This window comes from Neofelis nebulosa, chromosome 5 (assembly GCF_028018385.1).
Source record: "Neofelis nebulosa isolate mNeoNeb1 chromosome 5, mNeoNeb1.pri, whole genome shotgun sequence".
NCBI classification, from domain to species: Eukaryota; Metazoa; Chordata; class Mammalia; order Carnivora; family Felidae; genus Neofelis; species Neofelis nebulosa.
Window position 1 is genome coordinate 103,283,200 of NC_080786.1, and position 21,746 is coordinate 103,304,945.

Sequence of the window (21,746 nt, forward strand, 5' to 3'; positions counted from 1 at the left end):
CACCAACCATGAGGCTTGAACTCACCACCCTGAGATCAAAAGTAGCATGCTGTTCCATCGGAGGCAGCCAGGCACCCCAACATACATTTTTTTTAGTACCTCATTTTTGGACACTGATCACAAGACCTACTTGCAGACAATGCTCACTTAAACAGAAGTTGTCATATTCAAGACGAGGCTTGATATTAGGCAGTTGCAGTGCCTCCGCCCAGACCTGAAAGGGAATGAAGACTCGAGTGGCCACAACTCTTGACATGGCTAAAAGGATTGTGATAAATAACCCGGATCAAGAGGCTGCACAACGATTATACTTAAGAAAGAGATTAGGATCAGAGAACCTTATAGCAGTAGTCTTCACTATTGTTAGTACCACTTCACAGTCCTGGACTGAAAAACTCTCTGGTAAAACTGATTGATAATAATAGTGCTTAGAGTGCCTGGCTGGCTCAGTCAGTAGATCACGCAACTCTTGATCTCAGGGTTGTAAGTTCGAACCCCACGTTGGGTGTAAAGACTGCTTAAAAATAAAATCTTTTTTTATTTTTTTTAATGTTTATTTATTTTTGAGACAGACAGAGCATGACCACGGGAGGGGCAGAGAGAGGGAGACACAGAATCTGAAACAGGCTCCAGGCTCTGAGCTGTCAGCACAGAGCCCGATGCGGGGCTCGAACTCACGAACCATGAGATCATGACCTGAGCCAAGTCGGAGGCTCAACCGACTGAGCCACCCGGGCGCCCCATAAAACTAAAATCTTAAAGAGGCACCCGTGTGGCTCAGTCAGCTAAGCCTCTGACTTCAGCTCAGGTCATGATCTTGCTGTTTGTGAGTTTGAGCCCCACATTGGGCTCTCTGCTGTCAACACAGAGCCTGCTTCAGATCCTCTGTCCCTCCTCAGCTCACACTCCCTCTGTATCTCAAAAAAGAAGTACACTTTAAAATAAATAATAAAATAAAATCTCAAAAAAAGTGCTGATCGGGAAGAGGGAAGGAGTTCAAGTTTACGCCTCAAATAGAAAGAAAGTGATGGATTAAGCCACTTATCATTTAACAGTCCATAGTTTGGAAAATAGTTTCCCATAAGGCATCTGTCCGTTTGCCATAGCTCTCTTTCTACTGGCAAATGTCAACACTTTTCCCAAATTGATTTCTGAGCCAAGTGATTTGGCCCTGTTCTTTACCCATCATTGAGTGTAATTATAATTTCAGAGGGAAGTATAAAGTGTTGATGTGCTCAGCAGAGGAATGTCTGAGTAAACCCTATTTTTCTTCCCTGTCTTCAGGACATTCAGGCAAAGAAAGAGTATCTCAACATGATGGGATCATGCAAATGTGCCTTCCAGCTCTGTACTGCAGGGAGAGTAATTGGTTAGTGGCCCCAACTTTAGTTTCTTCACCATGCAGTTCGTGCCTATGCTAAAACTGCTATTCCCAGCCACTAACTGCAGCAGGGACTCTTAAGGGAAGGCAGTCTTGTAGCTTAGACTCGAGGACTCCTTGTCAACCTTGCAAAAACTTTCTTACAACTGCACTATAGTTCAAGAATCTAACTCCCCAAACTCCCTTCCCTCTCCTTCACAGGGGTTAAAGCTTCATCATGCTCTGGTAGCTCTCCCAGCCTTCTGACTCACTTCTCCTTTCCTTCGTAGTTGTTTCCTATAGCATGTCTCTTGTGCACCTTATCTTATCTTAGCTTTCTGCTTCTTGGAGGACATGAACAAATACATGTAGTGCCAGGAGCAGTCAGAAAATAGATAAGGTGGGATCCTGGAACTGGCTCATTCACCTGCTGGTGAACATAAAAGGACACAGTTTTGAATGCCGTGTAAGGGATGGTTAGTCCCTCGCACACAGGTGGTTTAATTGCTGGAGATTTTAGTGGAGGTGATGGGAAAAAATGTCCTGGTAGGGAATATCTTTGCAAATGAAGTAATACAAGCATTTGGGAAATATAGATGTTAAGGGATCTATAAATACAGTGGAATTGGCTGGTTATTGGTCAGCTGTAGTAATGTTCATTGATGGGATAATGAAGAACTGAGGACCATTAGCAAACATTGAAAGACTAAGGATGAGATATGAAAGCCAAGGAGCTTGTAGTTTACAGAGGCCCATGGATCTCATGTTAGAAGAATGGACATAGCCGAGCTGCAAACAAGCTCTGATAGCTAAAATTGCAGAGCTACTGAGACTTAGTATTTTAGCAAAGGCAGGTCTGTTGTGCTAAAGTCAGCAACCTGGTTGGGTAAATCTTGGACCCTGAAACATTGGATGGGGACATTGAAATGAATGCCACTGAGAGTGTCAACTCTGTAGATTGCTAATAATTCTCAGAACTAACAGAGGTGGTCTGTGGTTCCCTAGTAAGATGCAGCACCACCTCTGGGCTGGAGGATGATGCACAGATTTCCTTCCCCTCAAAGGTAACAGGGTAACAGGTGACCCCCTCAAAAATTCCTCCAAACCCCTCTCCCAGCTACTAGGCCAATAACTGAGAGTTAAATTCCAGCATAACCCAGCTAGGGAAGGGCCTCGCAAGGGAAGGAAGAGAACATACACTAAAGGATCTGCAGAAATTAGCATGTACTGGCAGAAGTAAGGGGATAATTCTCAGATTAGATTTTGAGAGCAACTGATCGAAAGGACCAGAGCTCAGCACTAGATAAGCAAGAATTTATTGTCTTGGGGGGCACTTTTTTTTAATTAAAAAAAATTTTTTTAATGATTATTTTTGAGAGAGGAAGAGACACAGAGTGCAAAAGGGGGAGGGGTAGAGAGAGAGGAAGACACAGAATCTGAAGCAGGCTCCAGGCTCTGAGCTATTAGCTGTCAGCACTGGATGCAGGACTTGAACTTATGAACTGTAAGATCATGAGTCAAGTCAGATGCTCAACCAACTGAGCCACCCAGCCGCCCCTGGGGGGTACTTTCTTCTTGCACAGAATTTAACATCCTAGTGAGGATCTTAGTAGGTGGGACAAATTTACTACTAGGATGATTCTTAGAGGCCCAGAGACAGTGACAGCTAGCACTGAGCAAAGTATGAATGCCCACACTGCCCTGGCAAAAGGTAGAGGAGGGAATATGAAGACAGGAATGTAGACATGCAGGGATGGATATGTTATGTGAGGCCAGGAACCCAGCAGAGGATGTTCCTCAGGAGGGCACAGAGGACCTAGCATTCACTAAGGCCATGAGAAACATGCTGGAGAGAGGGCACAAGCATTGCTGAGAAGGGCAATGGTCCTCTGCAAAGAGGGCTGATGGTAGGTAAGGCAGTCACAGAACTGGGCTTGCTAATGTCATTCTGGGCATAGTGGGCTCTGAAGTAAATGAGTTAGATCGTGTCACTTAACCAGCAGAAACCAGGAGGCCACAATTACCAGGAAGGTTGGAGGGCAGCTAAGGGGACTTGACTCTGGGGGATCAGTGGAGATGGTTAACAGAGCATCCCTAGGGCAAAGGAGATGGGCAGCCAACAAGAATGCTGCTGCTGCTGCTGCTGCTGCTGCTGCTTTTCTTTAACAACCTTCTCCCCTCCCCCTCCTCTTCCACCTCTCCCTCCCCAACTTGGTAGTAGTCATTCGTGTAGTCAACATAGTCGTCATTGTCGTTGTCTTCTTCTTCTTCTTCTTCTTCTTCTTCTTCTTCTTTGTAGGAAGTCAACTACTTGTATTTTTAAATTTTTCCCCAGTTTTATTGAGATATAATTGACATATGACATTCTACAAGTTTAAAGTATACAGTATAGTAATTTGATATATGTATATATTGTAAAAAGGATGATTCTTAACATTTACAATCAAAAGTCAAGAATAGAGGAGCAGAAAGCTGAGTGCAGCCACCCTAGTAAAAAGTAACCATGTCTGCTTAGCTCCCAGACCTGAACTGATTTTCAGATCCAGAACCTACTAGGTGATGAGATGGCTGGTTTCCTGGGAGGAAGGACCCTGTACTACCATGACAATTATTTCTCATAATGATTCCCTAGTCTTTTCTCCAAAGGGATGTATAGCCATTTAACCATGTTACACTGAAAAGAGAAATGAGACATTTTAAAAATTATTGGGCACAAGGTCTAAATTGATATTTATACTCAAATTATCATCATGACCCCCTACCTTTGTTATATTGGGGAGGTTTAAAGGATGCAGGTAACAGCTGAAATCCTGGCTAAAGACTGACTGACTAAAGGAGGATCACCTGGGTGGCTCAGTCAGTTAAGCATCTGACTTGTCTCAGGTCATTATCTCACAGTTCTTGGGTTTGAGCTCTGCATCAGGCTCTGTGATGACAGCTCAAAGCCTGGAACCTGCTTGATTCTGTGTCTCTGTCTCTGTGTGTGTGTGTGTGTGTGTCTCTATCTCTCTTTGCCCCTCCCCTGCTCATGCTCTGTCTCTCAAAAATAAATAAGCATTAAAAAAAGTTAAAAAAAAAAAAGACTAACTCAAGGAAACTCACTGACTCACTCACTGGTTTTATGAACACAGCCAGGGATCATTTCACCAAGGCTCTGAGTGTATGATTAGAATTGATACACTTAACAGTCGAAGTAACCCATCACAAAGGGTCCTTGGCTTATGGGTTAAGAGCTATTATAGTGGGAAGGCCAATTCAGCACTTCTGAAACTGCTTCCTATTATGCCCTGATGTGCACAAATCCCAAATTCTCTAGTTATAAATTCCTCTTGAGGTAGCATATGTAGGGGCCCCGGGTATACTGAATATTTTGTGTTTTTTTTTTTTTTTAACGTTTATTTATTTTTGAGACAGAGACAGAGCATGAACGGGGGAGGGTCAGAGAGAGGGAGACACAGAATCTGAAACAGGCTCCAGACTCTGAGCTGTCAGCACAGAGCCCGACGCAGGGCTCGAGCTCACAGACCACGAGATCATGACCTGAGCCGAAGTCGGCTGCTTAACCAATTGAGCCACCCAGGCGCCCCTATACTGAATATTTTGGATTGAAGGTACTTGGGAAACAACCACTGCAAGGACACTCAGATGCTCCTCTGCCCCTTGAAAGCAGGGAACAAGTCTCCCATATGGGAGATACTCTTCCTGTACTAAAAAGACATCCTTATCACCAAAGATGGAAACATTACAGTTGAGAAAGCTGTAGACATAAACCTTATTACTTTTCTACTAATCTACCTCCAAATTCCAATTAGAATTCATTACTAATAAAAGTCTTGTTTTCTTTAACCTGTCAATTCTTCATGAGTTTATTGTCCTTTTTCTAAAATGTATAAAAATCACCTACCTTAATCATTTCTTTGGATCTCAGTTTCAAGATTGGGCCTCTGTGTGCACATAATTTTTTTTTTCCTCCTGTTAACCTGTCTCATGTAAATTTGATTCTTAGTCCAGCTGGAAGACCTTGAAGTGTAGAGGATGAATTTCTGCCTACCCTACACATATACTCAGTATTTTGTAGCATCCAGAATGGGTTGGTTGGGTGGTAATATGACCAGGTAGAGATTTCAATAACTAGTTAGAGATGCTTTAGACAAGAAAAATGGCAGTAGAGTTAAAGAGAGATAAAAATCAAGCAAAAAGTGTACGTGTTTGACTCCATAGGACTTTGATAATTTGGAGTTTAAGGGGAAGGGGTGTTTTAAGGCATTTGTTATGTTTCTGCCTTTAAATCACTGAGTGGATGGTAATACATCTCAAAAGAGAAGAAATACAGTTGACGCTTCAACAACACAAGAATTGGGAGTGCAGACCCCTGTGCAATAAAAAAGCCACTTATAAATTTTGACTCCCCCCAAAACATAACTAATAGCCTACTGTTGACTGGAAGCCATACTGATAACATAAACAGCCAATTAGCATATTTTGAATGTTATATGATTTATATACTATATTCTTACAATAAAGTAAGCTAGTGAAAAGAAAATGATATTAAGAAAATCACAAGGAAGTGACACCTGCCTGGCTTAGTCAGTAGCACATGCAACACTTGATCTCAGGGTCGTGAGTTCAAGCTCCTGGGGATAAAGATTACTTAATATTTTAAAAAGCTAAAAAAAAAAACTCATAAGAGAGAAAATAATCCACAGTAAGCACTGTACTGCATAAAAAAAGATCCATGTATAAGTGGATCCATGCAGTTCATGATGTTCAAGGGCCTTGGAAGGAGGTTGAAAGTTGGGGGGGAAACAATGAGGTTATTTTTTTTAAGTGTGTTTGAAGTGCATAATATGATACGCCAAGACTCGGGTTGGTAACACAGGCAAGAACATTGGGCTACAAATACTATATGGAGGAGTCATTAGCATGTAAATGGTAGTTGAAATTAGAGAAATGAATGAGGCTGCTCCAGGAAAGTGTAAGGCATGGTCAAGAGCAGAGAAATAGGGCTGCCTGGGTGGCTCAGTTGGTTAAAGCACCCAACTTTGGGCTCAGGTTATGATCGCATGGTCCATGAATTCGAGACCCACGTCAGGCTCTGCGCTGACAGCTCAGAGCCTGAAGCCAACTTCCAATTCTGTGTCTCCCTCTCTCTCTCTACCCCTCCCTTGCTTGTGCTCTGACTCTGTCTCTCTCTCTCAAAAATAAATAAATAAACATTAAAAAAAAAGAGAGAGAGAAATGAACTGTATGGGACACCCATGTTTTAGGGGTTAGGTAGTGAGAAAAGAGGGAAAAAACCATTAAATGGATCGAGAGGAACTAGAGTAAGAAGATAAGTTCAAAAAAGTTGAATTGTGAAAGGGGGAGATAATAGTAGTTAAATGTGTCAGAGGATACAGGTGTGCACACAAGAGTCTTTCATTTAAGTGGGACAGGCTCAAAATGTTTATGTGCTGGTACCAAAGAATCTGTAAAGAAGGAGAGGTAGAAAACTCTGGAAGGAACAAGTAACTGATGACACAACAGAGGGGGGAGCCTAGGCTTACTTTACTTAGCTTTAAGTTCCCAGAGAGTAGGGCAACTGCTCAGTTCCTACACTTGCTGGTAGGGCTATACCTACATTTACAACTCTTACTGGAGCACCTACACCCAAATCAATTCCCTGTCCAGTCATGGACAGTTGCCCTCCCCACCTCATTTCCCCATGATGGTCATGCTCTGTTCTAACCACATCCTCTGAATGACCCAGTACGGTGGAGGACAGACCTAATGAGTCTGGATTCTGAATTTAGATTCTCCTAATAGTGACTGTCATCCATGATACCAAAGAGATATTTAGAAAACAAACAAAACAAAAAACAAATTTATTCTCAATCAGAAGATCAGGATTGTAACTATTCTAAAGTAGAAATATATTCAATAATCCTTTCAAGTGAGAATTTCTTGAATGATGTGGCAAAGTTGGAAACATCTTTCAGTGTAATTTTCATTTTCTTCCTCAGAGCACAGAAGAACTCAGTAGCCGTCCCTCCCACCTGGTAGTGATACTGAACCATACTTTCCAAACCGTTTCTCAGAACCTCAGTGTTCTGTGGGATGGCTGATGAGTTTTTATTTCCCTATCTGAGAAGCCTTATTTTTTTTTTTAAATATGATCATCTAACTGGCTTTATTAAGAGAGTTGCTTCACTTTTATCTACTATGTATTGGTGCTCCATGAACATTTACACTTGCAGAGTTGTCATTCTGATTAAAAAAAAAAAAAGCAAACAAACAAACAAATGAATGAAAGAACAAACAAAAAAACAGAGGGGAGCCTGGGTGGCTCATTCAGTTAAGCTTCCAACTTCCGCTCAGGTCATGATTTCACTGTTCCTGAGTTCAGCCCCGAGTCTGGCTCTCTGCTATCAGTGTGGAGCCCGCTTCAAATCCTCAGTCTCCCTCTCTTAGCCCTCCTCTGCGTGTACTCTCTCTCTTTCAAAAATAAATCAACTTAAAAAAAGGGATTTTGAAAAGTACTACCTAAATAAGAAATACATACATTTATAAATATTTAACATATGATACAGTAAATAAAATACATTTGAAAATTTGAAATGGGTGATACATTTTACTTCATAACTATAGTCTTATATTAGAATAAATGTTAGAACATAAGTATCATAAACAATTTTTTTCTTTTTAAAAAAAAATCTATCCTACAGCCTAGGTCACAAAGGGATTTTGCTCAAAAGAGAATCAGGCAGGATGAAGGGGAAGGTGGAAACTAAAGCAATCTGAATAACTAGCATTGATTAAGCCTCTATTCTGAGCCAGACACAGTACAAGGCTCTGTGTAGACCAAGGGTAACCCACACATATCTGGTCATTGCACTCTGGAGCCTGCTATCTAATTTGGGAGATGAAATTAAACAGTGAAATCCCAACTATACACAGAATAACACAGTCAAATGAATTCTATGAAGGAAAAGAGTGAGAAAACAGGAGCAACTTTTTAAGGATGACTCCAAGAAATTGGCATTTAAGCTTAAAGAACTTAATAGAGTTGCTAATGATCCCTACAATGGCAATATGAAAATGTATCAAATTAAATATTGTATACCTTAAATTTACACAATGTTATATGTCAAATATACTTCAATGAAAAAAGAAGTTTAAGGAGATAGAGTGAAAGGGAGGAAAAGTGTTGTTAAAAATAAATAAATAAATAAATAAATAAATAAAGCCATCCCTAAATCTGACCAAACCAATTTACAATAAATACAGAAGATAGAAGAATAGGCTAAATGGAATAACAAATGAAATTAGCAAAATCCAGATAGGAGTCTACAGGAAATTCACATAATTCTTTAAACAATAGCAAGAACAACAACAAAAACTTGTAAGAAAAATTAAAGATAAGAGAATTTACAGATTGGTATGCCATTCAAAATAACCTAGGCGAGAGGGACTAGGTGGTGGTTTAGATAAAATCAAATCGGCTGGAAGTCAACAGTTGTTGAAACTGGATGATGTAAACATGAGGTTTCGTGGTAATGTCTGCTTTTGCACATGTTGGGACTTTCCCATGGTATAAAATTTTCAAAAAACAGGAGGGAAATCTAAGAAATAAATATATTGTAATAAATGCTAAATATGGTAATAAAATTGTCTTTCCCCTGGAAGTCCTGCCCTAGCCTAAGATACTGGTATCAGTTCAGGCTACTAAGTGCAATACCCTTCTAAACCAGCCAGAAAAAGCCTATCAAGTGGGGGTCACACCCGTGTGGGTAGATGAGTACTTTCTTGGCTAAATTTCCAAGGGCTGATTCACTCTCCATCCTGGAAGGGAGGAGCCAGGATTCCAACCATTATCTGCCTAATCCAAATGCATTTGGTCACACCCTCATCTAATGAAGGCTTCTAGACTTTAGGTGCAAATGAATTACCCTAAGGGCTTGTTGAATTCTGAGTCCTGCCCTCAAGGATCCAGTTCTGGAAGCCGTCAGTAAACTGAAGCTGAGACCTTGCAGACCACACTTTAAATGTATAAGTTGATCTGGGCTTAGTGGGTCCTAAGATTGATGGACCGGACCATTTTACTAAGGAAGGAGAAAGCCCAAAGAGAGACCAATGGATGCCGGTACTGCCATACTGTTTGTGACTATTTTCCTTTAATAGCTCTGGCTTCTTAGAGTGACCTATGAAAACATCTGTGACTTTTCCAGCCTCATCTCTTATCCCATCCTGCCTTGTCACATCCTGCCTCCAGCACTATGCTCCAGCAATTTCCAAGTGCTTGCAGTTTTTTCTGCATTCATTTGTCCATCATTTGCCTTAGTGTTTTCTGTTTGTTTGTTTTGTTTTTATTTTTTGAGAGAAAGCGTGAACAGGGGAGGGGCAGAGAAAGAAGGGGATAGAGGATCTAAAGTGGGCTCCCTGCTGACAGCAGTGAGCCCCCTGTGGGACTCAAACTCATGAACAGTGAGATCATGACCTGAGCTGAAGTTGGTCACTTAACCGATAGAGCCACCCAGACGCCCCTTGCTGCTTGTGTTGTAAACAGCCAAATCCTTCCCTGTACCCAGCTCACCAGTAATGCAGATTTAATATTTGTGTTTAGAACTTGATCCGGGAGAGATTGTTATCCACCCCCCACAATTTAAATCTAATCTCCCAGTGAACGACACACCCATGGGCATAAATCAGTTATAAAATACCTCTGATTCTATTTTTTTACTCCCTCCATAATAACATCATTCAAACCAACATCAATATTGTCCTAGAAATGTTTTAAAAATATATTTTTTGATTCAGTTGCAACTTGTTAGCAAGAATTTGTCACGTCTAGTTTCTCCCACATCTCACCTTAAAATAATAACAAAATTTTATTCTATTTTATTTATTTTATTTTTTTATTTTAAGTAAACTCTACGTCCAACATCTGGCTTGAACTCATGACCTCGAGATAAAGAGTCACAGGCTCTACCTATGGAGCCAAGCGGCTTCCCCTAAAAATCTTATTTAAAAAAAAAAAAAAATCTTAGGAGTGATATTCATTACCCAACAGCTCAACTGTCACATAATGGACCAGAGGGAGTGCAAAACTGATGAAATTATTACACTGTCAGATAATGAGGGAGGGGAAGAAGAGGAGGAAGGAAAACCCCCCTCTTCTGGGAAACAGGAAGTAGACAGAGACATTTGCTTATAAAAGGAGAAATCAGGCTGGAAGCCCCCAGGTGAAAAGGAGTGAAGGGCCGGTGAACCAACCTTGCAGGCTTCACCTTCCCCTAAGTATTCCTGGAAATGGCGTACTCGAGTTATGAAAACAGCGCTCAGGTAGGTTTCGTTCCCATAGAATGGATTTTCCTACAGATTCATTTTTCAAAGTCTTTCTAGAGCTTGCTTATGTTTACTTCATGCCACCGGACTTCGTTTCTGAGGGTAAGAAATCTCCATCTTGGAGTCCCTCCTCTTTGTAAGTGGATTATTACTTTTCTTACCCACGATTGTGGCTCTGTGTCTATTTGGGTCAGAGTGAAAAACACAAAATAAAGATTTCCGTTCCCAGGCCGACGTAAGGGATGTATTCTGTAGAAAGACATGTTGCAGCTGGGCAAATGGAAAACCTAAAGAAACAATAAAAAGAATAAAAAGAAAGTGAGAAAGGGTATTGTGGATGGGGTCAGAAAGTGAAGTGACCAATCTGGTTTCTTCCCTTGGGGAGTTTCTCCTACTCCCAAATATTAAGTATATGGATGACCGGCAAGTCATATCGCTGCTTTGAGCCTCTCAGACTCCACTCTCTGGAGTGGAGTAATATTCCCCTAATAACTTTTTTTTTAAGCTGACCAGTGAATGTGCATGGGAGTGCTTTGAAAAAGTGTTACACAGGGGTGTCTGTCTGGGTCAGCTGGTAGAGCGAGAGATCTTTGATCTTGGGGTTCTAAGTTTGAGCCCCACCTTACGTGTAGATATTACTTAAAAATAAAATCTTGGGGAGCCACTGAGGTGGCTTAGTGGGTTAAGCATCTGACGCTGGCTCAGGTCATGATCTCGCGGTTCCTGGGCTCTGTGCTGACAGTTCAGAGTCTGGAGCCTGCTTTGGATTCTGTGTCTCCCTTTCTTTCTGCTCCTCCCCAGTGCGTGTGCTGTCTCTCTCAAAAATAAATAAACATTAAAACAAAAGCTTAACGGTGTTATACATATGCAGGATGAGAGTATGAGCAATGGGAAGCCATTGAGTCGGAAATAGGGGGAAGGGCATGGCCCCCTCAGATCTACTTGGCTGTTCTGAGAAGCGAGTATTGCAATGGGACTGGGATGGAGTTGATTCACCTTTGGATTTGAGAGGAAAAGCTCCGTTCAGAAACTTAAGCACGTTACTCTGACATTGTTCATTTAATTTTTGAGACTCAGTTGCCTAATTTGTAAAGTGAGAATACTGATAAATTATTATACATGTGCTGTGAAGATTAAGTGAGAGAAATACAGAAAGCACGTAGTGCGGTGCACATGTACTGGACAAAACCGGTAAATGTCACTTCCTTCCTAACTGGGCGTTGGATGTGTTGCTGCGATTGCAGCAGAGAGTAAACTCTCTGGTTGGGTTGAAATAAGGACAGTATGCCTGGAACTTAGAAAGCTCAGGGGTCTTGAGCTAGAGTGGCAGGCAGGGGTCAGACTACAGAAATTTGTAGGTCATGCGTGGCCGTTTTTGATAAGCCATTGAAGTGTTTGGCACTACTCTTGATTTCGGCTCAGGTCATCATCTCACAGTCTGTCCCCGCTTCTGGCTCCATGCTAAATGGATAACCTGCTTAAAAGTCTCTCTCTTCCTCTGCCCCTCCCCTGCTCTCTCTCTCTCTCTTAAAAAAAGAAAAGAAAAAAAAAGCAGGAGAGCAATCTGCAGAAAGAATGCAGCTTGGAGTAATAGGGAATTATTGCATCTATCAGTGAGAGTTGATGATAGCTGGAATTGGGAATCATCAGGAATCATGATGGAAGATGGGAAGGCAGGAACACATTCCATATAGTTTTAGCAGATAAATAAAAGTGTTTTAGTGGAGGGAGAGGAAGGCCTTGAGGGAGATGGTTTCCCTAAGCTCAAGACATATCCTTTCATCTACACCCATCTGTGCATCTACTTTTGTCCATTTTCTCATTGTTTGTCTGGCATTTATTTATTTATTTATTTATTTTTTAAAGTAATCTTTACACCCCATGCAGGACTTGAACTCACAACTCCAAGATCAAGAGCCACATGCACCATGGACCGAGCTAGCCAGGCACCCCTGTTTCTCTTATCTAATAAAAGGTCTGCTAATCAACATCAAATTCAGGGAATCACCATAAATTTGCTCTCCAGCCACCTACTGGCTTCTGAGTTTCTTATCAATTGTGCTCTGAAAATAAGCAGTTTAGGTATATGGCATCCAATGAGACTCTGTGGTTGACCTTTCCCTTTCCAGAATTTCTCTGAGGAGGCATTAGAGGAAGACACTGTGGTTCTCACATTGGTTCCAGTTAATGAAGAAACTAATGAAGAACATCAGGTGGAACCAAGTGTTTCTTCAACTTCAGAAGTTGGCCTGGAGATGCCTGGGACAAACGATAAAGGTATGAGGACAGTGATTGCTCAGTTTGCTGCTCCCCCAGCTCTGGGAAGCTCAGGGAAAAGATTTCTCCTTTTTTTCCTTAAATCTCACCTTGAGTATCTGTGGTAAAAGAGCTCTCAAACTCCTAGACTTCATTTATTAGGCACCATGACTTGCTCTTAAGACACAAAAATGGGTGTGTGAAGTGCCTTGGACAGAGCATGGTCTTCTAGTCAGCAGACTATGAATTCAAATTCCCAACCTATAGAGCTCAATCTTCTTTCATTTTGGTTAATGCATACTTTACATACCTCTCGTAAAGACTAAATTATTTTTTTCCAGCGTCGAGATATAATCAACATCTAACCTTGTATAATCTTAAGGTGTACAATGTGGTGATTGATACACATTTATATTGCAAAATGATTACCAAAATAAGGTCAACGAGCACATCTATCACCTCACACAGTTACGTCCCCCACCCCCACCTTGTGGTGAAAACATTTAAAGATACTCTCAGCAATTTTATTTTACTTTATTTAAGTTTTATCTTGAGAGGGAGAGAGAGAATTCCACCAGGCTCCGTGCTGTCAGTTTTGGGCTCTATCTCATGAACCATGAGATGACCCACACCAAAACGAAGGTTAGGTGCTGAACTGACTGTCACCCAAGCACCTCTACTCTCAGCAACTTTAAAATATACAGCATATGGGACAGTTGGGTGGCTCAGGTCATGATCTCAAGGTTCGTGGGTTGAGCCCTGCATTGGGCTCTGTGCTGACAGCTCAGAGCCTGGAGCCTGCTTCAGATTCTTTGTCTCCCTCACTCTCTGCCCCTCCCCTGCTCAGACTCTGTCTCTTTCTCAAAAATAAATATTAAAAACATTTTTTTTAAACATACAGAATAATATTGTTAACAGTAGTCACTATGCTGGGCCCCTGGGTGGCTCAGTTGGTTGAGCATCTGACTCTTGATTTTTTTCTCAGGTCATAATCCCAGGGTTGTGGGATTGAGCCCCATGTAGGACTGTGCACTGAGGGTGGAGCCTGCTGGAGAGTCTCTCTTTCTTTCTGTTTGTCTCTCTCCCCCTTGCCTCTTCCCCTTCTTGGGCTCTCTCTCTAAAAACAAAATAAATCTTAAAAAAAAAAAAATTAAAAAAACAATAGTCACTATGCTGTACATCAGATCCCCAGAACTTCTGAACATCTTATAACTGAACATTTGTATCCTTTGATCAACATTTCCTCCAATTATTAGTATTTTGCTTGATAAGTACTTACTGACCAAATATCTAGCAGCTCTTAATGTCATGACCCTTTAAATCTGTTCTTAGTGTTTCACATAAAAGCATCAAATAAGTATTTTCAGAATGATTTTATTTTCTGGACCAAGAATAAGGGCTTCAATGCAAAGTAAACAGTGACAGGTTACACCTAAGCAGAGTGAGATGAGATGGGATGCTGACCAGGAAAATGAGGTGGGCAGACAGAATGCAGGACCTTTGTTGGTTGAGTGATTTCTTTGATTTCTCTCAGGACAACTGGTATTTTTGTTCAAAATCTAGACATTTTGGAGTAGCAATCCAATAAAATGTTCTGTCCAGATGTTTGTTGATGGCAGTAAAAAGTTGTATGTAATGTAAAAAAAAAAAACCTAGGATTTGGAATTTCAAAATGTAGGTTTGAGTTCCAGGTCTGCCATTTAATGGAGATGTGACCTTGGGTAAGTCCTCTAATTACAGAATCTATTACTCTACTTGTAATAGAGGGAAAACATATATATATATATATATATATATATATATATATATGTAAATTGGGTTATGAGAAATTAGCAACAACTTTGTTAAATTATAATCTTAGAAATATTAAATTGTTACTGCTTTCCTTTCCTTCTTTTTTTAGTTTGTCATCTTCAAATGAATGAACAATTCAAGTCTTGTCCAAAACATAGTTGTTGTAATACACCAATCCTTCCCTTGCCAACCAGTTTGCCTCCGGTTAATAAAGTACGTTGGGACACTTTGCGAAACTGGTGCCAACAATTTAATTTGAGTACCGATGGCCGGGTGAGTACACTGTTGGGAGACTCTGCTGCACAGAGTAAATGTGGAAAGCTTTATCAATTTATAATTTTTATTTCCCCTCTTAATTTCCTTAGAAAATAGATGTTTATTTGAGGCTCCAGAAACATGCTTACTCTGAAATAAACGAGGTGAGTAAGAGGTGTGGTGACAATGTTAAGGTGAGTTCTGACTGTGAATTGTATCTACTCTCCCACCATCTCTACATGTTGTATATCTAAGGCAAGATTTCTCAGCCAGGGTTATTGACATTTTGGATAAAGGAAATGTTATATATATATGATACAAAGGAATATTATTCAGCCATAAAAAGAGTGGGGGCGCCTGGGTGGCGCAGTCGGTTAAGCGTCCGACTTCAGCCAGGTCACGATCTCACGGTCCGTGAGTTCGAGCCCCGCGTCAGGCTCTGGGCTGATGGCTCGGAGCCTGGAGCCTGTTTCCGATTCTGTGTCTCCCTCTCTCTCTGCCCCTCCCCCGTTCATGCTCTGTCTCTCTCTGTCCCAAAAATAAAAAAAATAAAAAAAAAAACAAAAAACGTTGAAAAAAAAAAATTTAAAAAAAAGAGTGAAATCTTGCCATTTGCGATAATATGGGTAGACCTAGAGGGTATTGAGTGAAATAAGTTAGACAGAAAGACAAGGGCCATATGATTTCACTTATATGTGGAATCTTAAAAAACAACCAATCAAAACAAAACAGAAACAGACTCATAGATACAGGGAACGATCTGGAGGTTGCCTGAAGGGAGGGGTGGGGGGGATGGGCAAAATAAGGGATAGGAATTGAAAGGTAGTAACTTCCAGTTATAAAGTAAATAAGACATGGGGATGCAATGTACAGCATAAGGAATATAGTCAGTAATGGAGCAACTTTGTATGGTGACAAATGGTGCCTAGACTTAATGGTGATTGCTTGGTAATGTATGTAAATGTTGAATCACTGTGTTGTACACCTGGATCTAATATATTATTGTATGTCAACTCTACTTCAATAATGAAAAAAGAAAAAAGACTATTGACATTTTGGGCCAAATAATTTATTTGGTGGGGGGGCTGTCTGCTGCATTTTAGGCCTAAACATCCCTGGCCTCTATCCCCTAAATGTCAGTAGCGAGCCCCTCTGCTTCCCCAACCCCTAGTTTTAACAATCAAAAATTTCTCCTAGAAAACTGCTGCTCTAAGGGAACTAACAATCCTAAATCTTTCCCACACTTATATACATGGGCCAATGTATAAAGAATGATAAAATTAACACAAAACACAAAAGTCTTTAGGGCAGTAGCACTTCACTGAATACTCACCATGAATCACCATTTGCAGAATATTCCTAAAATATCACCAGAGGCCAAATTGCAGTCATGTTCCACAAAATGCAAGATGGCAACCAAGAGAGCAAGGATTCGGAAACGTAAGAAGAGTGAAAGAGAGGAAGGGATTAATATAGTTGAAGTGATAACTTCAGCACAAGAAGGCATGTTGGCAGCGTGGTCAAGAATTGCTGCAAGAGCCAGTCAATCCAAGTCTGTGAATTCACGTCCCATTCCTGTTTCCGTTGAGACTTTTCTGCTGCAAGCCTCTGGTAAGATCAACCTGAAAAAAAGGAAGCACTGGAGCCCCCAGCTGGCTTAGTTAGTCAGTAGAGGATGCAACTCTTTGATCTCATGGTCATGAGTTCAAGCTCCATGTTGAGCATGGAGCCTACTTTAAAAAAAAAAAAAAAAAAGTGAGTACTATTCCCTAGAAAGAAGGTTAAATTTTAGGGGTGCCTGGGTGGCTCAGTCTGAGCCTGACTTTGGCTCAGGCCATAATCTCACTGTTCATGAGTTCGAGCCCCACATTGGGCTCTGTGCTGACAGCTTAGAGCCTGGAACCTGCTTTGGATTCTGTGTCTCCCTCTCTCTCTCTCCCACTTGCTCTCTCTCTCTCTCTCTCTCTCTCTCTCTCAAAAATAAAAGAAAAAAATTTTTAAGTTAAATTTAATATTTTATTAGTCTCATACTGAAAGGTAGTAAAAAGGAAAGAGTTAAAATAATGTAGATTGATATTAGACTTATATATGGATTATCTTTTGGTTGCTAGGTAGCCAAGTTTTACCTGGACCAGTGTCTGAGCTAGGTGATTGAGTGCTTACTTTTTTATCATAAGCCAAAGTCTGAGGTGGGAAGAAAGCATAATCTGATAATGTGGTCAGCCACAATCTGAGCCTTCCCTGTCTTTCCCTACCTCAAGGCCTTTTTTTGTTGTTGTTGATAAAATTTTTTTCAATGTTTGTTTTCTTTTTGAGAGAGAGAGAGAGAGAGAGTGCGAGCAGAAGGGGCAGAGAGAGAGGGAGACACAGAATCTGAAGCAGGCTCAAGCTCTGAACTGTCGGCACAGAGCCTGACCTGGGGCTCGAACCCACAGACCTCGAGATGATGACCTGAGCCGAAGTCAGATGCTCAACTAATTGATCTACCCAGGTGGCCCTGTTCCTTGGACTTTTAAACAAAGATCTTTTTGCCTGTTTTGTGTTGTTGAGGCAGTACAGTATAATAGTTGGGCAAACGGGCTTTGAATCAGAATATCTAGATCCATGTCATGGTTCTGGGAAAATTGTAATATTTAACACGATAAGCTTCAGTTACCTCACCTGTAAATAAAAGTAAATAGAAGGTCAATATTAATAATCTTCTTAAGAATAGATGTATTCGTATATGTAAACCACTTAGCAAAATCTTAGACACAAAGCAACCATCCGAAAATATTAATTGTCATCCAGGTTTGCCTGGGTGGCTTAGTTGGTTAAGCATCCAACTTTGGTTCAGGTCATGATCTTGCAGTTCATGAGTTGGGCTCTTGGCTGACAGCTTGTAGTCTGGAGCCTGCTTCAGATTCTGTGTCTCCCTCTCTCTCCCTCTCTCTGCCCCTCTCCCACTCGCACTCAGTCTCTCTCTTTCTCTCAAAAATAAAATAAAACATTAATTTTTTTTTTTAAAGTTAATTGTCATCGCTTGTGCTACGTAATTTGTGAAGTTAGATTATAGTGTCTTTGGTGGACATTTTTTCATGCTTTTCATTCAGTTGAGTCATCAACAGAATATAAGAGCAAAACCCAGAGTGATGTTCTGAGACCTTGGATTAGCTGTTTATATTTGCTTCTCTTTCCCTCCTCAGGTGTCAGGTGGTGTGTGGTCCATGGCAGACCTCTCTTGGCAGACACAAAAGGTTGGGTTCGCCTGCAGTTTCATGCAGGTCAGGCCTGGGTGCCTGACACCCCCAAGAGGATGATTTCTCTCTTCCTGTTGCCCGCCTGTACTTTCCCATCCCCGGGCCTTGAAGATAACATGTTATGCCCTGAATGTGCTAAGAGGTAACCCTTAAGTCTTTTTCTAAGTCTGACACACAGAAAAGGAGATGTCTAAATGGGTTTCTGAATAATTTAGTAGGAGAAGGTGGAGGGCCAATATATTATTTTCTTCATTTGCTATATAGATTAGGCAAAAATAGGAAGCAAAAAACATAGTAATGGATTAGAACTCAGATGAATATGGCTTCTTAGAAATCTTAACAAAGTATCCAAGGTGGGACCTTAACTGCCTCCATTTTAGAGATGTATTTTAAGGAAAAAAAAAGATGTTAGAGTTCACCACATGTCAGATACCTCACTTGTGTATACACAAATATGTAAGACCAAATCCATGTAGCACGCTTGAATGAAAAAGAGTAAGGGAGACTGTGAAAATGTATGGGTAGTTATCAGGGAAATGCAAGTCAAAACTACAATGAGATATCACCTCACGCTGGTCAGAGTGGCTAAAATGAACAAATCAGGACACTATAGATGCTGGAGAGGATGTGGAGAAACGGGAACCCTCTTGCACTGTTGGTGGGAATGCAAACTGGTGCAGCCACTCTGGAAAACTGTGGAGGTTCCTCAGAAAATTAAAAATAGACCTACCCTATGACCCAGCAATAGCACTGCTAGGAACCTACCCAAAGGATACAGGAGTGCTGGTGCACAGGGGCACATGTACCCCAATGTTTATAGCAGCACTTTCAACAATAGCCAAATTATGGAAACAGCCTAAATGTCCATCAACTGACGAATGGATAAAGAAGACGTGGCTTATATATACAATAGAATACTACTTGGCAATGAGAAAGAATGAAATCTGGCCATTTGCAGCAATGTGGATGGAACTGGAGGGTGTTATGCTAAGTGAAATAAGCCAGGCAGAGAAAGACAGATACCATATGTTTTTACTCATATGTGTATCTTGAGAAACTTAACAGAAGACCATGGGGGAGGGAGAGGGGGGGAAAAAGTTATAGAGAGGGAGGGAGGCAAACCATAAGAGACTCTTAAGGACTGAGAGCAAACTAAGGGTAGATGGGGGGAGGGGGGAGGGGAAAGTGGGTGATGGGCAGGGAGGAAGGCACTTGTTGGAATGAGCACTGGGTGTTGTATTGAAACCAATTTGACAATAAATTATATTTAAAAAAAAAGAAAAAGAAATGTATGGGTAGTACCTACATTGGAGTAGCTTAGGGAAACTTTCCAAGGGATTACATGTACCAAGGAAGAGTTTACCAGTTGGAAAGTAATAATTAGGGCAAACTGCTCATCCAAATACATAGAACTGAAAGAATATGACATACTGAGAAATGGCAAATAGCTCAATATGATTGAAGCTTATATTGACAAAAAGTCTGGGAAGGGGAGGAGCAGATCATTGTAACTTTTATATCTATATATAAGGTTTCATGTTATCCTGTGGGTTGTAATTTCTTAGTCACTTCTATGACATAGACTCCTTTGGGAATATAACTACCTACTCACCACCCAGGGAAATATATATTGGGCATACACATAAGCTCTGCTTTAGATTTTATATAGACTATAGAGCTCCTAATGTTGATCTAGGAGTAAAAAATTCAGCTTTTGACAATGGAGTTGGATGGAGGTGATATGAGAAAAGAAAACTAAGGGGTTTTTTAGGAAGTGAATTGAAATCTTGCAACAGAAACTAAATTTGAAGGTAAGAGATTACTATAATAATTCTGGAAAGATAGAATCTATGAGCCTGGCAAAGAATTTAAAGTATAATGGAACAAATAAAAGAAATGTAGGAGTAGAGGGAACAGTTGTTGTCTTACTAGATGAAAAGATAGAAAAGTCCAGTTCAGTGGCAAAGGATGGGATACATGGGTCATGCTGGCCATGGGTCTAGAGTTCTGGGAGACATGTAGGCTAGAAAGAAACACATTTGGGAGTCTTTAGCATATAAATTGTGCATGGGAGTATGTAGTGGAAAGAACCCAAAAGAGAATCAGCATCTCAATGGCAGGTGAGCAATGGAGACTGAAGTACAGGTAGAGGCTGAAAGGTAAGTTAAAAGAAAGCAATGGGCAAAGAGTTTCAGAAGGAAATGGCCCCGCAGTGAGATGGCCATTGTAAGACTATGGTTAATGTAGTGCTGTTGGGAATGTCAATTTAGGATACCATTGGTGGCCTTTTTGAGAGTATGCTGACAGAGTCAGTAGAAACAGAATAGGGTAGTTACCAATTGGAGTAGAACATGTGAAGAACATAGGAACAGGACATATTAATAATCTGTTCTACCTGAGCTGAGAATGAGATAGTAGTTGAGGCAGCAATATCAAGGGAGCTCATTTGCTTCCTTTCTTCTTCTTTCCTTCTTTCTTCCTTCCTCTCTTTTGCTTCTTTATATATAAATGGGAAAACCATGTGATCGAGTGTGAAGAGAAAAGGGGATGTGGGAAGAAGGTACAAGAAAAAAAGGGAACGTGTAAATGTAAAGAAGTGGAACATGGAACCGATTGTAGTGTATAGAATATGTGCCCTGATGTTAAGTGAACAATCCTTCCTTTCTTTACCACGTAAAATCGTAGGTGGTAGGGCAAACTACTAAGAAATGCCAGAAGTGGATTCCTGCTTTATTGTGGTATAGAATGGTCTATCTTATTGTAACAAATTTTCAAAATTCTTTTTCTAACTTTCTTTATAGGAATAAGAAGATAATGAAAAGATTAATTGCAATGGGGAAGGAGAGGCGACGTGGCTTGAATACATCAACATCTTTCCCTTTGAGTGGGCCATATTTTAATAAAGAATAAATGGTGGAGATCCTGTGGCTACTATTGATTTTCATCACAGTGACTGTCGTGCTCTGTCCTGACCATCCTCAGTGTTGCCTGAGGCCTTGGGCACAGATGTGAGTGTCTAGATTCTGTGCTTGAGGTTTGCCAAGACGTGACTGCTACTGCTACTTCAAGTATTTAGTTATATAGAATATAACTTAGTTCTGTTTTGTTTTTTTTGGTTTTTTTAAATTTTTTTTAACGTTTTATTTATTTTTGAGACAGAGAGAGACAGAGCATGAACGGGGGAGGGGCAGAGAGAGAGGGAGACACAGAATCGGAAGCAGGCTCCAGGCTCTGAGCCATCAGCCCAGAGCCCGACGCGGGGCTCGAACTCACGGACCGTGAGATCGTGACCTGAGCTGAAGTCGGACGCTTAACCGACTGAGCCACCCAGGCGCCCCATAACTTAGTTCTGTTTTAATTCATACGTTTTTAAAGTAGTTTTAGGTTTTCAGAAAAAATTGAGCAGAAAGTACAGAGTGAAATATTGCCTCAACTCCTTCCCCTGCTACCAAAATCCTTCACCAGAGTGATGCAGGTGTTGAACCTACATTGACTTATCATTATCATGCAAAGCCCAT

At 40.8% G+C, this 21,746-nt stretch overlaps 1 protein-coding gene across 1 annotated transcript; it reads left to right on the forward strand.

Moving 5' to 3' along the window:
- The first annotated feature begins 254 nt into the window (after positions 1–254).
- Positions 255–21,138, forward strand: DPPA2 (developmental pluripotency associated 2). The gene is made up of 8 exons (XM_058732532.1): positions 255–402; positions 2,336–2,424; positions 12,814–12,961; positions 14,844–15,007; positions 15,100–15,153; positions 16,342–16,600; positions 18,175–18,370; positions 21,030–21,138. The coding sequence occupies exons 1-8, from the start codon at positions 255–257 to the stop codon at positions 21,136–21,138; spliced, it is 1,167 nt and encodes a 388-aa protein (XP_058588515.1).
- Positions 21,139–21,746: the final 608 nt, after the last annotated feature.

Coding starts and splice junctions, on each gene's coding strand:
- DPPA2 (XM_058732532.1), top strand. CDS start 255: ATGGCTAAAAGGATTGTGATAAATAACCCGGATCAAGAGGCTGCACAA. Junction 403..2,335: donor CTGGACTGAAAAACTCTCTG/GTAAAACTGATT, acceptor AATAATTCTCAG/AACTAACAGAGGTGGTCTGT. Junction 15,008..15,099: donor ATTTGAGTACCGATGGCCGG/GTGAGTACACTG, acceptor TAATTTCCTTAG/AAAATAGATGTTTATTTGAG.